We start from the raw sequence: 16784 nt of genomic DNA on the forward strand, positions 1-16784 counted from the left end.
ATCGGGACTCGCAAGAGGAGTGGGGGAGAAGCAGCAGCATCAGCATGAAAACAAGACAGTGGGACCTGATGCCATCAGGAACTGCAGGACAACGGCGACACAGCAGGAGGAGGGAATCCTGACATAAAGTACAGCAACAGGAACTAGGTCCTTTTACTGAATGGTGGACGTGACTACGGCGTTGTCAAGTTGAAATCACGTAAGTCGTAACCTGGAGACTACCAGTATTTTAAAAACTGTTTTATAACATTGTTTCCTCTTAGTTTTTTTTTTTTTTTTTTTTTAAACCTGTCCCGTTCAGCTGTTTGACACGTAGAATGGAAGTCTAAGTGCCCGGTTGGTCTGAACAGTTTTAATGTTTCACATTGAGAGTATGACATACTCACATTGTGATCATTCAACATACCTCGTTTATTATGACTAAGCAGTGAACAGGAAGGGGGTATGGGGGAACAGAAGAAAAGAAACACAAGAGAAGAAAGAAAAGAAACACAAACAACAACAAGAAATACATTGAACGTCCTGTTGACCAGGGAAAGAGGGGGATTGGTGGGGGAGTCTATATGCTAAGTGATTGAAAGGGGTGGAGTGTACACAAATCAGCTATGTGATCTAGAACCCAGTAATCGTGTGAATCCCTTGTGAGTGTAAGCCTGTTGGCGACCGACCCTACGCCGCCCCATCGCCAATCCCGGCACCGGGACCCCACCTGAGCGCGCCCTATCACATCCAGTCACACGCTAGCCCCGCCAAGCACGCGACAGCCACACAGACGACCAAACTCATTTTTGTTTTTTTTAAAGATTTCATCTGGGGAAAGTAAATTTACTCAGTGTTTGGATAATTTAAAATTTAAAAGGTCGGATGTAAAATGGTTCTAAAATTCTGGAAAGACCCTGCCACCTAATCATTTAAGTACTGGCCTATTTGTCCTCCTTTCTGTACACAGGCTATATTATATCATTTTAAGCAGGGAAAAAAAATCCTAAAATGATTCTGAAAAAAATGTTTTGAAGCTTCACTATAATTGTGTGCTTGTTGGTGGCGTACCGCACCTTTGCAGGGCTGATTGTCTTGCAGACTTTGCGAGTCGAGGAAAACTCCACTGTCACTTTGCAGCTTTTCTCCCTCTGGAGACGCTCCCAGCTCGGCTGCGCGCGCCTTGGACAGAGCCTTCTTCTGTTTACATGATCTCCAGCTGCGGCCAGCACAGGAAACAATGTTAAGAAAACTGGTTAGAGTTCCCTATTCTGTTTCTTTCTTACGTCCATATAAGGACACAGGCTCAAGGACATACCACTTGTAAGCCACGTAGACGAGCAGGCCGAGGACCACCGCGGCCAGCACGGACACGTAAATCAAGATGTTGTTGCTGCTACCCGTCTCTTCCTGGGGAGTGAGTTTGGGTGTCCCCGGGGCAGAACTTCCACCTCCTGGCGTCACCTCCTCCACACCATTCGAGCTCGGAGAGTCGCGGGATAGAATATGGAGTTTTTTATCTGGCGAGAAAATTGTGGAGGAAATGTAAAATGTATTGACGCATGCCTTTCAAAGGAAAAACCAAAGAAAAATTTAAAAACATACAGTAATAAAATAATGGAAATTTAAGAAGGAAACCATTTGTTCATCTTGATGTGCTCAGTCAACATTGACATTGTGCCCCTTCATGTGTGCGCACCTTGGCCACCAAGGGCAGTATAACACAGACACACTTAATACGCAAAGAAGTCTTTCGCAACGAAGGTTAGGTTCATACTGCAGGTGCTAATGCACAAAACCAATTTTTTTCATGTTTTTTCGACTCGCGTGAGTCATGGACGGCCTGAACTGGACAAGTCGCATAGAAGTGGACAATTTTTAATCCGATCTAGGTCACTTTCATATGTGGTTTTGAAGCAGATCTGGGCCACATTTTGCCAGAATGTGGCCGCGGTCTGAACTCACAAGTCTCCCATATCTGAATTCATGTGACCGCTGATGACTTTAATTTGTATTGCTTAGCAACGAGTGAATTCGCTCGATGAGGTAGAGCTGCCAATGCTCTACAAAACCACATAAAAAAAAGTTAACTTTTTTTCCTCATCATCCTACTCCTAGACGTCTGTGCAAGAATTCGTCTACTTCCATAGCTCGAGTTTCAACATAAATCCATCGTCACAGATCTCCATGTTAATTATGCTAGCATATGTTGGCGCCTCTTTCTTGTGATGTATTTTTCTACATCTGTGCATGCGGGTCACTTTACTCCATGCGATTTTGTAACGTGTCCATGATTGGTCTTCTACGTACATATGCGTGACACTTTTCAGGCCGCGATTGTAAATGGTAGTCTGAACTAGAGATAGACAGATTATCAACCAGGCCGATTATCGGCGCCGATATTTGGAAATTTGACGTATATCAGTATCGGCCTTTTTTTTAAAATATGAAAAAAATCCATTTAAAACTGGGTCATTTCGGCCTAGATGAAGCCGTTCCTCTCTCTCCTGCCTGCTGTCTACTGCACTAGTTAGAGATGTCCCGATCCGATATTTGGATCGGATCGGACGCCGATACGGGCAAAAAAATGTGCATCGGTGTCAGATCGGAACACGGGAAAAATTCCGATCCAGACTTCCGATCCACTTTTTTAAAAAGTCCGGTCCGGGTTTTCCAGCGCACCGACTTACATAATACATTCCCGTTTTTGCTTCAGTTTCCCTAAAATCCGGTCCGCATTTTACGGCACACCTTCAACACACTACATTTACAGACGCAGCATCCAACACGCGATTCAGCCGCTGAAGATTCGAGAACGATTCACAAACATCCAAATTCCGATTATTGAAATATGTTTAGTAAAGCGGAACTAATACACAGCGCGGTCTTCGGGACGCAATGAGAAACTGACCGCATTTCGTCCCGAAAGTAAACATAACTTGTCTTAGACCCGGGTAATGCCAATGCTCAACTCATGGCTTTAGCTCAACTCATGCCGCTGGATAAAAAACACAAGAATACCTGACTGCTGGTGACAGCTGCTAGAAACTACGTCAACGTCGTTTTACTGGAGATAATAGATATCATATGTATATAGAACCAGATGCTACACGACAGACTCGACTGCGTTAGCAACATTGAAGTATTGAAAACCAGATGCGTTAGTAAACAGCCGCCATCTTAAAGCAGAAGAAGAAGTATGCTGTTGTGGACCTTCCAAGCGAACCTAATTAACTTTTTATCTAAAATACTCCTAAATCGGCAAAATCTTGACTTGAATCTATCTTCAAAACAGTTTTAAAACTTTCACATGTCGAAAGTAGACAGAAGGGAAATTATGGAATAACGGGAGCAATTTTAACAACTTTAACAGTTGATTCGCAAAATTAAATGAATTGAATGTAGTTTAAAGCTGCTGATACAGAATGGGGACTTGAGTATTTTATTTACTGTTTTAAAATGTTAACTTGATAATGAAATAGTCGTTTATTTAAACCTGAGAGGCTTTTTATACAATTTTTGTAACTAATGCACGAAACATTAAAAGCCTCCAATAGCTTGGGGGATTTGTGGGATTTTCCACTGAGGTTGTTGGTGTGTTTTGCTTTTTTAAGACAGTTTACAATATTATTTGCACGTTTTATTGACTGACTATGCCATTTCTGTTTGTTATTTATAATGTTTTGTGTTTGTCACTGAATAAACAGGTCAGTTTCTTGTTACCAACCGTTGCGTGTTATTCAAACTCACCTTATTCAGCTGGCAAGTTGTTATCAAGGGTACTAAAACCTTTTTCAACATGAGTCTGACAACTAAGTAAGGAGGCTAAATAACTTTAAACTTTAACACATGCTCAGATAGGTCGGTATCGGCCGGTATCAGTATTGGATCGGAAGTGCAAAACAATATCAGTATCGGATCGGAAGTGCAAAAACCTGGATCGGGACATCCCTAGCACTAGTATTCACCCTGTCCTTTGATTGGTTAAATAGTAAATGGAGTTACACTTGTATTGCGCCTTTCCACTTTTTTAAGGCCCTCAAAGCACTTTACACTATATCCTCATCTATCTACTGGTAACACAGCACCAGGAGCAACATGGGGTTAAGTATCTTGCTCAACGATACTCTGACAAGTTCACCAGGGCTTTCTTTTCTGTGGAAAAATTTCAGAGATTTATTTAAACTTTTATCCAACTTCATAAGAGATGTTTCTGAGTCTAGGAAATTCAGGCACTTCTGGAGCTATTATTTTCTATTTGTGCGATTTAATAAACATGCTTTAGGCATGTCAGTTCAAATCAGTGTTTGCATTATTCATTTTTTTTACACCAATTTTTTACACTTTTACTGCAAATGAATATCGGCTCCAAAAATCGGTAACCGACTCCTCTAACTACTAATAATCAGTCCTGAAAAATCCATATCGATCGATCTCTAGTCTGAATGGGAATGCACAATTTCAAGGGATTTCATCATCTATGGTCCATAATATCATAAAATGTTTACAGAATCTGGAGAAATCACAACATGTAAACGGCAAGGAATAAAACCAACATTGAATACATGTGACTTTTGACCTCTTAGGCAGCACCAATGCGTTAAGGAAAATTACCACATGGGCCGAGGAACACTTTATAAAAAAAAAAAAAAATCATTACAATTCGGCACTACATCGGTAAGTGCAACTTAAAACTTTACTATACAATGCAAAAGCCATTTATCAACAACACCCAGAAACCCTGCTGGCTTCTCTGGGCCTGAGTTGATCTCAGATGAACTCACGCAAAGTGGAAAAGTGTTAAGTGGTCGGACGAGTCCACATTGCAATTTGTTTTGGGAAATTGTGGACATCGTGTCCTCCGGGTTTAAGAGGAAAAGAACCATTTGTACAGTTCAAAGTTCAAAAGCCAGCATCTATGTTAGTACCAATGGCATGGGTATCTCAAACATCTGAAGGCACCATTAATGCTGAAAGGTACATACAGGTTTTAGAGAAACAATGCTGCCATCTAAACAGTCTTTTTTTATTGACGACACTGCTCATTTTAGCAAGACAAAGCCAAACCACATTCTGCTTGTGTTACAACAGCATGGCTTGGTCGTGCAGTTACTAGACTGGCCTGTTTGCAGTCCAGACATGTCTCTCATTGAAAATATATGGCACATTATAAAGTGTGAAATACGACAACAGAGAGCACGCACTGCTGAACAACTGAAGTTGTACATCTAATAAGATTGGGAAAGAATTCCACCTACAAAGCTTTACAATTTGTGTCATCAAGTCCTAAACGTTTATTGAATGTTGTAAATAGGGACGTCCCGATCGCATATTTTTGCACCGGAGTCAGAGCCCGAGTCACCTGATTTTGAGAATCTGCCAAGACCCGATCTGGTACTGGGAGAAAAGTTTTGTTTATTTGAACAAAAGTTCCACCATGTTACAGTACTGTACTGTACTGCGAAGTACAAAAGGTATACATTTTTGTATGTTTTGGCAATGCCATTGTATTTCTGGTTTATTTTGTTACTTTTTAGCCCTTAAAAATTTAAATAAATAAAATATTTTTAAAAAAACAATAAAAAATAAATATGGCGGAAAAAAACACAGACAAGACTGAAAAAGTAGTTTATGTTCTTGCACTCCTCTTTAAAATAAACTGCTGTATTTTAAGCCAAAAGAACTGTTGTGTTTGATAGAACAATATGTCTGCACGATGCCATATCAGATTCATGGCGCATTAAGCCCCCAAACTATTTTTAATAAGTCCGTTTTACCCTGGAAATCCCTGTTTACAGACGTCCCGCAACCGCTTTTGTTTCAACCCAGCCATAAAACGAAGGTAATTAATTTTATTTATCATTCAAAATGTCTGTCATTTTTAGCTTAGAATTATTAACTGATGTCTAATATTTCGTTTAAAAAAAAAAAAGACTTTAAAAAATTATTCACTCTCATATTTTAAACTTTTAACAAATTACGTCACAATGAAAAAAATGGCGTCTGTAAAAAAATCACGGATATCTACCTCATAACTATCGCTTAATTGTATTTTTTTTTTGTTACTGTCGCATTTTCTCCGATATGTTAGATGATAAATAAATGATCCAAAAAAAGAAAAATGAAGAAAAAAAAAAAACGCTCAAAAGGGTAAATATATGAAAAAGAAAATCTCAACCACTCCTTGATGTCTGCGATTTCTGCATCGCGACCCTTGTTATATGACCATGTTCACCCATGAAATCCCCCAAAAATCCATCTGTGGCCATTCACAGCAGTGTCTTGACACTCGGTGATACATGCGACATGGAGTTTTTGGATCGAAAACAGGTAAGTACGCGATGATATCTCGTTAAAGTCAAGGCGTCTTTAATGCTGCTCTCGCATGCTCTCACCTCCAGATAGGGTTTCGCTGTTTAATTTTTTTTTTTTTTAAATGCCCTCCTGTTCAAAATTTTTCTTCCACCCGCATATTATGCTCATTAAAATATATAAACCAATAAATGTTTGGTTGGCTTTAGGTAAAGCAGACACTTTTTTCATCTGTGTGATTTGGACAAAGATCAGATCACATTTGATAGTGATTTTATACAGAAATGAAATGTGAGATATTCCAAAAGGTTCAGATACTTTTTCATACCACTGTACATGAGTGAGTCTACTGAAATTCACTCGCGCTTTGATGACCACGCTTTTGATGACCACGCTGGCGACAACAGCCTCTTGACAACGAAGATTAACTAAATGATGATTGACACATTTGTGCCTTTGATCGTAGAGCTACAGAGCCTTCACTTGCCAGATCAAAGCTACACACCTGTCAGTCATCGTCAACTTTAACTAGCAAACTCCAGCTGCACTGCTGACAGAAAAAAAGCAGCAGGAGGGAGAGTTTGGAACACAAAGCAGAAAAACATAATTATATATTTTTTTTAAATTAAAGACCTGATCCTTTTCACCGATTACGATCCTCTGAAAAATGTTGTGATAGGCCCGATTTCTGATCACATATCGGGACATTGTTAAAAAAGAAAAGTTGAAGTAACAAAGTCGTAAACATGACTACGTACCAGCTTTTTTGGAACATGTTGCAGCAATTCTAAGTTAATGTTTATTTGCTAAAGTCAGTAAATTTGATGAATTTGAAGATTTAATATCTTTGAAGTCACACCATAATTTGAACTGGTGTTGAAGGTAATTAAATTATATCGTTCCTTGACTAACTGCATCAAACAGAGACTGATGGCTGAGTGATATGGCGTACAATTAATATCTTGGGATTGATTCAATCCCTTCACAGTAACAATATATTTACTGTGATAAGTACTTTTTTTTTAATGTGTTATTAATATGATATGATTGCACATGAAATAAATCGTGGCCTCGGCAATTTCAAACTTCTAAATTCATGATAAGAATGTAAAGTCAATGAATCTTTCAGCTTTACAGCCTTGATTATTGACCCTTTTGAGAATCTGAACATGCTGCAAAAAAATTTCAGAAACTAGTAGTCCCATTTGAAGATCCAAATACGCAGCCCACCACTGATTGATAGAATCAGTCGGTGAGTTCCCCTGTGGTTTTCAAACCTTTCATTAGCCTTTTTTTCAGCCTCTGTCTCCCTCCTGTGGTTTGACTATTTTTGGCTCAAATGCCACCAGCTACCGTGGTGACCCCTCACAGGTCAAAGAGTCACGACATGTGTACAGATGACCCAATCCTGAGAGCCGGTGTAACCATTTGGAAGCCAGGAAACGAACCGGTGGCCTCGCCCCCTTTTGGCCTTTTGAGCATTTAACCTCCCAGCACTTAACTGGCTCTCTTTTCTTCACTCCTGCTACATCCTGGTTGGGAAGTTTTGCAGTTCTGTTGAGTTGTGGACTCAGATGTTGACCACATGTCTATGTTTTTCCTCAGAAGCCCTCCCACTACTTTTAGATTCTTTTTATCTCACGAAGGCCGCTTACGTGACACTCCTTTAGAGTAATCAAAACTGTTGTTCTGGCTGTTCTTTCACACAAAATCAGCATATTGGCATATGTGTGCGTTAACCTTTTTCAAAGTGTAATCATTATCACTTCTGATTGAAAACGGTCATCTGCGATTCTGCAAAAATGAAAGGACATGGTGGACATGATGGTAACAAACGGTGCTGCAGAAGAAAGTTATTTAAAATTGGTTGTGGAAAGGAGAACGGAATGGAATGAAAAGAAATGTGTGGCCATGACTATTGCTCCTTTAAACTACAGGTGTCAAACAAAAGCTTGTGCTATCATTTCGTGTGGCCCACCCTCATACGGAAGGCTAATAAATGAATAATAAATGAATGAATAAGAAAAATGCAAAAATAAAAAATTGAAAAATGAATTAAAAAAGAGAATTATTATTTTTTTTGGACTAAAAGATGTGAATATATAAAAACAAATGAAAATGGCAAAATTAATTTTAAAAAAAAGTAGGGCTGTCAAACGATTAAAATTTTTAATCAAGTAATTACAGCTTAAAACTGAATTAATCGTAATTAATCGCAATTCAAACCATCTATAAAATATGCCATATTTTTCTGTAAATTATTGTTGGAATGGAAAGATAAAGACACAAGACAGATACTGTATATACATTCAACATACGATACATAAGTACTGTATTTGTTGATTATAACATTAAATCAACCAGATGGCATTAACATTATTAACATTCTCTTAAAGCGATCCATGGATAGAAAGACTTGTAGTTCTTAAAAGATAAATGTTAGTACAAGTTATAGAAATTTTATATTAAAACCCCTCTTAATGTTTTCGTTGAATTAAAATTTGTAAAATTTTCAATCAAAAAATAAGCTAGTAGCTCGCCATTGTTGATGTCAATAATTACACTATGCTCACTCATGGTACTAACCCATAAAATCAGTTGGACCCAAGCGCCAGCAGAGGGCGCCAAACACCAAAAAACAAGTAACAAGCGGACAGTACACAGTACTGTACATTGTACTGTACATTTTAATCTGTTTGAGCGGGGCATGTGCGTTAATTGCGTCAAATATTTTAACGTAATTAATTTAAAAAATTAATTACCACCCGTTAACACGATAATTTTGACAGCCCTAAAATAAAGATAAAGAATAAAAGAGAATACAGTGCTTAAACTTTAAAATAAAAAATAATATAAAAATAAGTACAATATAGAAAATGTACTGTTTCCCTTTTTATTTTTCAATTAAAAGAAATAAACAAAAATGTATTCGAAGAAAATAGAAAAATGAAAAGTAAAAAAGATTAAGAGAATATATATATATTTTTAACTTAAAAACAAAAAATACAAAACACGAATAGGACAATACAGATAGTTCCTGGGTTACGAACGAGTTCTGTTCCTACGCTGGCGACATAATCCTATTAGCCGTGTAAATCGGAATTAACCCTTTAAGTACCCCTAAATACCCCCTAAATCTTTAAATAACTATCCAAAGCATGCATTATACGTCATATTACTAAAATAAAGTAAAAAATAAGATACTGTACTTACCATCAATGCTGAGAAGTCTTACTGCTACGTGACTTAAAACCACGGCTAGGCCCTGCGACGTCAACAACAATGGCGATCTACTAGTTTATTTTTTTATTTAAAATTTTACAAATTTTATTAAAACGAAAACATTAAGAGGAGTTTTAATATCAAATTATCTATTATAACTCGTACTAACATTTATCTTTCAAGAACAACATGTCTTTCTATCCGTGGTAGAGGTGTGCGAAATTTCTGATTCTTAGATTACTCACGATTCGGCCGTGGAAGATTCGAGAATGATTCACAAAATCCAAATTCCGATTACTGAATTATACCAGGTAATGCGGAACAAAAACACAGTCAGCGCGGTCTTCGAGGCGCAATGAAGAATGGACCCAGGGAAGATATCATGTTCAACTAATGCCGCTAGATAGAAAAAAACAATAATACATGACTGCGGCCGACAGCTGCTACAAACAACGCCCAGTTGCTAGTTGCTACAAACATACGGCCACGTAAAGCTATGATAGATATCATATATATGTAGACTTAGATGCGAAATGACAGACGACGGTGGCGTTAGATAATGTACAATGAACTAGATGCAAAATGACAGACTTGCCGCCATCTTAAAGCAGTAGACTTCTCTTGAAGGCTCTGTTGTAGCGAACCCACATACCTTTTTATCTAAAATACTCCTAAATCTGTAAAATCTTGACTTGATTCTATCTTTAAATAATGAAATTGTTTTAAAACTTTCACATGTCCAAAGTAGACAGAAGGGAAATTTTAACAACTTTAACGGTTGATTCACAACATTAAATTAATTGAATTTAGTTTGAAGTTGCTGATACAGCATGGGGACTTGAGTATTTTATTTGCCGTTTTTAACTGTTAACTTGATACTGAAATAATCGTTTGGTTTAGCCTGAGAGGATTTTTGAACAATTTTGGAACTAATGTACAAAACATTAAAAGCCGGGTGGGCTTAGAGGATGGGGCGGCGGGGGGTGCATCAATAATCGATTTACAATCAAATTGTAGCTTCTGAATCGTATTCTTAATCGAGTTGCCCACTTCTAATCCGTGGTACCCTTTAAACAAAAAACATTTTTTTAAAAACACTTGAGACTACAGCCCCTTTCAGACTTACTCCATTACTCCAATGTAATGTAATGCGGGATTTAATCCTGTCATGGCTTGCAGACATGGGGAGATGTACCGGGAATTACCCAGGTTAGACACTTTTAGACTTGTCCCGTGTTGGCGACCCGGCGCTCTCTGTGCAGGGACTCCCTTCCAGGGAGGGCGGGGGACAGAATTTTATTGCGTCATTTTTGGTCAGCATCGGCAACAAAATTAACTACACATTTGGACATTATGGAAGCAGGACTGTCTCTTACTTGGCTCTACGATCCAGTAGCAATTCAATTTCGTTATGTTTTCAGTTTAATTTTGCTATCTTGATGATTGCGATGTTTGTTTACCGCTTTTCGTCGTATTACGACAAAGAGGAACTGACGATCGGCCCGTCAGGATATTTACATCATCAGCCTTCCAGGTGTGACCCGGGAATTAACCGGTCGCTTTCCCACATGCTGGCTAAAATGGTGGACGAGACTTCAGCGTCGTAAAGTCGAAATCACCTAAGTCGGGTGCGTCGTAAACCGGAGACTACATGTATTTGCAATCCTGTTAGAACATACGTAAGAACATAAATTATGTACTTAAGGGGCCATTTACATGGTGACTCTACGAGAAGACGAAAAATTTCATGTTTGCGTTTATATGGGCCCGTCTCCTTTCGAACAATGTTGCAATTCCGCATGAATTCATGCCAGGCCCTAGGGGTCAGTGCATATTTACAAGGCGACAGCAAATGATGCACTTTGACCCCATCAAAGTCCCTCAGCCTGGAAAAAAATATGCCGGCCCACTAGAAGCAATGGCATTTTTCTTGTTCTCTTGTTCAAAAAGGCACAAAAATGGAAACATTCAACATATTTAATCTAAAAATATTATTAAAACAGTAAATTAAAGCCAACATTTGCTGTTTTAATGTTTAGTAGCACCGCTGCGCACGCCCAATGTGACGTGTACGAGTCCTGATGTTATCGGCGCGGTGTCGCGCCGCGGGAGCCTTTCATATGCATTCAGAGATAGCCCCCCTCAATCGAACTCTTTCACTTTGGAGGCAGGATTCAGAATTTTTCGTCTTTGCCGACACCATATGCACGCGAGGCAACTCCGCAACACAGTCATTGTGTCTTTGTGTCACAGAGTCGCCATGTAAACTACCCCTAAAACAAGTAAGTTTGATCCATAAACAAACAGAGGGGTTAAGAGACTGAAAATAAAGGATTTGGACAATTTTTAGATCGAGTCTTTAAATGACTCATCATATCGTATAACAAATCAAAATAGTTATCAGTTCATTTGATAAATGATTAGTCATCAATGAGTGGATTCATCCAGCCTTGGTTGGCCCTCCGAAGGACACCAAAACTACGGGTATATACGATGAGTTTGACACACCTGCTTTACACAGTTGCGGCCAACAGGTTGGATGCTTAACTTTCATATTATACTGCCCGCATTTCGCTCGAAACTTACCCATGCAGAGTGTGTCCGAGTTTGGCATGCAGGGCCTGATCTCCACCTCGCCATCCGTGCACTGGGTGCAAAACTGGCACACTTTGGTGTGAGAGTAGTCTTCGGTGAAGCTTCCCGCGGCGCAGGTCTTGCACAGCGTGTCCCCTTTAGGGCCGCAATCGCGCACCACCCCCTCCCCACGTTTGCATTTGGAACATGGCGCGCACAAGCCGTAGATTGGGAAGTAGAAGAACCCCGTGTCGCATTCACACTGCGTATCTTCGACGGCGGAGCACGCGGCCAATGTAGGGACGCCGCTCGGGCACTGTGAGCATGGGAGGCAAGGACCCAGGTCTGCAGAGGCAGAGAAAGTTCCTGGGAGGAAGGTTACACCAAGGAGATTAGTCTGACATGTGCCTTTTGCTTAGAAAAAGACAGCAATTAGACAGGTCTTCTGTATTGATGTGGTAACATCAGAAGATAATTGCTTACCCTTTGGGCATGGTGTGCATTTAGTATCTTCTTTTCCACACTCCACTAACACTCCAAAGCCCGCAGGACACACAGAACAACATTCGCCCGACTCAGTGAACTGTCCACTGGGGCAAGCGTCACCAAAGACAACCTAAAAGAAAAGGGGAAAAAAGCATAATGATCAAGACCGGCGAAGTATCGAAAAGCACTCATTTGCTTGTTTGACAACTTTTTAAATCTCTTAAAACATAATTTGCTTCTCTCAGTCTGAATAGTGAATCTGGATAGAGGGTGCGAGTTGAAACTCGAGTTAACCCTTTGTAGGATTTTTTTGGGACATCTAACGCCTAACGCCAAAATATAAATAAATACAATTCTGAGTGTAATTGGAGTGTCATTTTCATTTTTTAATTTTGTTTTTATAACCATTTTATTAATTTATAATTTAATTTATATGTAAAAAAAAATATAAAATATAATATAAAAAAAGACGATTAATGATTGTTTAAAAAATAACCAGTCCTGTAGCCACACTTGACCCAAAATGTGATGTCCACGTAGGTGGATGCCGGATCTTAATGGGGTTGTTGTTGTTGTTATTAACCCTTTTAGAAACAGGGCTGACAGTGGACAGCTCTTCAAAAGTTGACATTTACCCTATTTTTTTGTACTTTTTTAAACAATTACTTCTTTTTTTTAATTAAAGTATTTTTTTACATTATTTTCTTAAAACTATAAATTCATACAATATTATTCATAAATTCATTTTCCGAGCCGCTTATCCCCACGAGGGTTGCAGGGGTGCTGGAGCCTATCACAGCTAAATATGGGTAGTAGGCGGGGAACACCCTGAATCAGTTGCCAGCCAATAGCGTACCACACGAATGCTATTTTTAGATCGCAAGGCTGCATGACGTCACCATCGTAAACCGGAAGTGGGTCAACATAGAAGCGCCCTCGCATACGACCCATGTTAGTACTGCTTGTTTTTTGCCAGTAATCTTTCAAAAAAGAACATGCTGATTAAACACTGCTGCTATGGAACTTGTAGAAAGGACTCTATAATTACAACATATGAAGGATGTTTTCTTCATACGTTTCCCGAGGCAAAAAACTCAGAGGAAAAAATGTGAACAATGGATCATTTTGTGCGGACTTTAAAAAAAACCGGTTTATCGCCAGCAACATAAAGCCATTCACCTTCGTATACAGTAAACATTTTGTTGGGGGCCATGGTCCTACAGATCAACAATCCTGATCCATTGCCTGCCCGAAGAGGTAAGCCATTTGATATTTTTACTTATTTTTTTAGCGTGGCGTTTTTCCGTGCTGCTTCTGTCTGACAACAAATGACCTGAAAAAAATTAAAATGGTATCTATTACCTTTTCTGTTGTAAAGTTTTTTAAGGGGGAAGTGTAAATAAATTATAGAATTAAGATTTTATTAATGAAAAAAATTAAAAGTGTTTGTTGGCTGTCACTGAGTAGCATTTACGATTGCTACACAAAAATAGTGATGTAAATTACCCCCAAGAACGGTCCGAGACGTATGACAATCAGAGGATATAATATATAAGAAAGAATGGGCATACGGTGGTAAAGGATAGCTTGTTGAAACAGGTGACAGTTATTATCAGTGGCGTAAGGCAATGCACTTAAGAAAAAGGTGTCGATAAAAAAGCTACCTCTGGATCAGCTCGGCTCTTTTTCCCATCTTTTTCAGCCCTTGACACTCAAGCCATCTCTTTAACTGAACATTTGTTTGTTTTTCCACATCTTTACCAGTGAATTTGGCAACAGGGACACCATTTTCGGACAGAATTCGTAGGCTTTAGCTCAGTAAACATCTCGTTAGTACACGATTTATATGCATTTAGCATTAGGGACAAACGCGAGCTTGACGCGCCTAGCGACAGTTGCTAACGTCATGAATATGAATAAGCAAAAGTGACGTATTGCGTGTGGTACGCCTTTGCAGGGCACAAGGAGACACACTCGTAACTAGGGACAAGTTAGGGCAGTAGTCTCAACTATTTCACATAGGGCCGCAGTGGGCGCAGGATTTCATTCCAACAAAACAAGACAACACCTATGCACCAATCTGGTGTCTTAAAAGTGTAATCAGTTGATTGCAGTCAGGTGCTGCTCGTTTTAGCAGAAACTTCATTGGTTAAACTGTCGGTACTTGATCGGTTGGAACAAAAACCAGGACCCACAGCAGCCCTTGAGGACCGGTTTGGAGACCACTGACTTAGGGTGTTCAATCAGCCAACTATGCATGTTCTGGGATGCAAGAGAAAACCCACAAAGGCACAGGAAGAACATGCAATTTCCACACAGGAAGGCCGGATTGAACCCTTGTTCTCAGAACTGTGAGGCAGACATGCTAACCAGTTGTCCACCAAGCCTTTAAGTCAAAGCAAAAACTAATTTATTGAAATTATCATGAATGAAAACAGAACTACACACTGATTCCAGCCACAAGTAACACTTTAAAGTTGACTTCTTTTTAATAGTATTTAACTCATCGCATGCCATTGATGGTGAAGGGTATCCAATTCATTTAACTCGTTCACTCCCAGCCATTTTAACCGGAGCAAGGCCCTATGCTCCCGGCCGTTTTACTGGATTTTGACTGATTTTGCAAGGCCCGCAGAAAATTTTGTTCTATTGCTATATAAACATGGAACCCACCAAAAGAAAGATTAGACTCTCTTCTTTCAGCAGGAAAAAAAGTAAGTTCATATAGTTTTCCATTCTTTAGAAATCAGCATTAGAAAATAGCTTAGTTTGAGCAATTTTCCAATTTCAGATAAAAAAACTGAGAAAATGAGCTTTTTGTAAACGCATACATTTCAAACATAACTTTGACTTTAACAGTTATTTTTTGCTTTAGTTACATCCCAAACATCTGAATAATGTTTTCCTTTTACAAAATAACATAAACAACCAGACAAATAGAGCTTTTGATAGCAAAGTAACAATTTATTCACATATAACCAGGGGTGAAAGTGGCTTGAATTTCTTGCCGGAACTCCCTGACGTGAAGGTCGCCACGGAGCCAGAGATTTTATTGATTTATTGATTTATTTCGTTTTTTTGGGGGGGTGCGGGGGTTCAAACCTGTTAAACTAATGAAATGCACAGAAAATTGTTTTAGCACAATTATTTCTACAACACATACAAAAACTGATTTTCATTCAAAATTGTATTTTTTTTTAAATTATTTGCAAAATAAAAGTGAACAAAAACAGCAATAACCCCAGCCTCCATCTCCTAATTTTTATTTTCCCTCATTTCCTCACATACTAAATGCCAAATCTTAATTTTCTTAATTCTTACTACTTAGGAACATGGGATATATATTAAAATTGAAGTTAATGTATTTTTTTTTTTTTTAATGATAAAGATATACATAACACACATTCAGAAAAATAAGTACAAATGACTTATATTATGCAGAGTGAAATGGAATATATTTTGAAGATCGCGCAAACATTGACTTTTTTAAATCGTAAGGAAATGAATACCTAAGTAGCCTAACATAAATGAACAAATATAAGTCCAAAGTGCACATTGACAGCTAAGATGTTCTGAACCCCATCAGAGTAAATGGAACTAAACATGATAAATAAGCCTCCTTTATTCTGCTATCCGTGGAATAAAATCAATAATAAATATTGGTGGAAACGGATTACACTACACAAGCACTTTATTATGCTTGTTGTTAACACTTACAGTGCCTTGCAAAAGTATTCGGCCCCCTTGAACCTTGCAACCTTTCGCCACATTTCAGGCTTCAAACATAAAGATATAAAATTTTAATTTTGCCACCACCATGTTTGACAATGGGGATGGTGTGTTCAGGGTGATGAGCTGTGTTGCTTTTACGCCAAACATATCTTTTGCATTGTGGCCAAAAAGTTCAATTTTGGTTTCATCTGACCAGAGCACCTTCTTCCACATGTTTGGTGTGTCTCCCAGGTGGCTTGTGGCAAACTTTAAACGAGACTTTTTATGGATATCTTTGAGAAATGGCTTTCTTCTTGCCACTCTTCCATAAAGGCCAGATTTGTGCAGTGTACGACTGATTGTTGTCCTATGGACAGACTCTCCCACCTCAGCTGTAGATCTCTGCAGTTCATCCAGAGTGATCATGGGCCTCTTGGCTGCATCTCTGATCAGTTTTCTCCTTGTTTGAGAAGAAAGTTTGGAAGGAAGGCCGGGTCTTG

The 16784-nt window shown here is 38.8% G+C and overlaps 1 protein-coding gene across 1 annotated transcript in view; it reads right to left on the minus strand.

Annotated features, from left to right (window-relative positions):
* Positions 1 to 16784, minus strand: part of nradd (neurotrophin receptor associated death domain) — a 37226-nt gene that overhangs the window by 3929 nt on the left and 16513 nt on the right. The window contains exons 2-5 of the mRNA XM_057834917.1: positions 12571 to 12703; positions 12100 to 12453; positions 1298 to 1499; positions 1056 to 1198 (exon numbers count right to left, since the gene is read on the minus strand). Of these exons, the coding sequence (XP_057690900.1) occupies positions 1056 to 1198; positions 1298 to 1499; positions 12100 to 12453; positions 12571 to 12703 (832 nt within the window). The remainder of the gene's footprint in view (positions 1 to 1055; positions 1199 to 1297; positions 1500 to 12099; positions 12454 to 12570; positions 12704 to 16784) is intronic.

The sequence above is a fragment of the Corythoichthys intestinalis genome, chromosome 4, assembly GCF_030265065.1.
Source record: "Corythoichthys intestinalis isolate RoL2023-P3 chromosome 4, ASM3026506v1, whole genome shotgun sequence".
NCBI lineage: Eukaryota > Metazoa > Chordata > Actinopteri > Syngnathiformes > Syngnathidae > Corythoichthys > Corythoichthys intestinalis.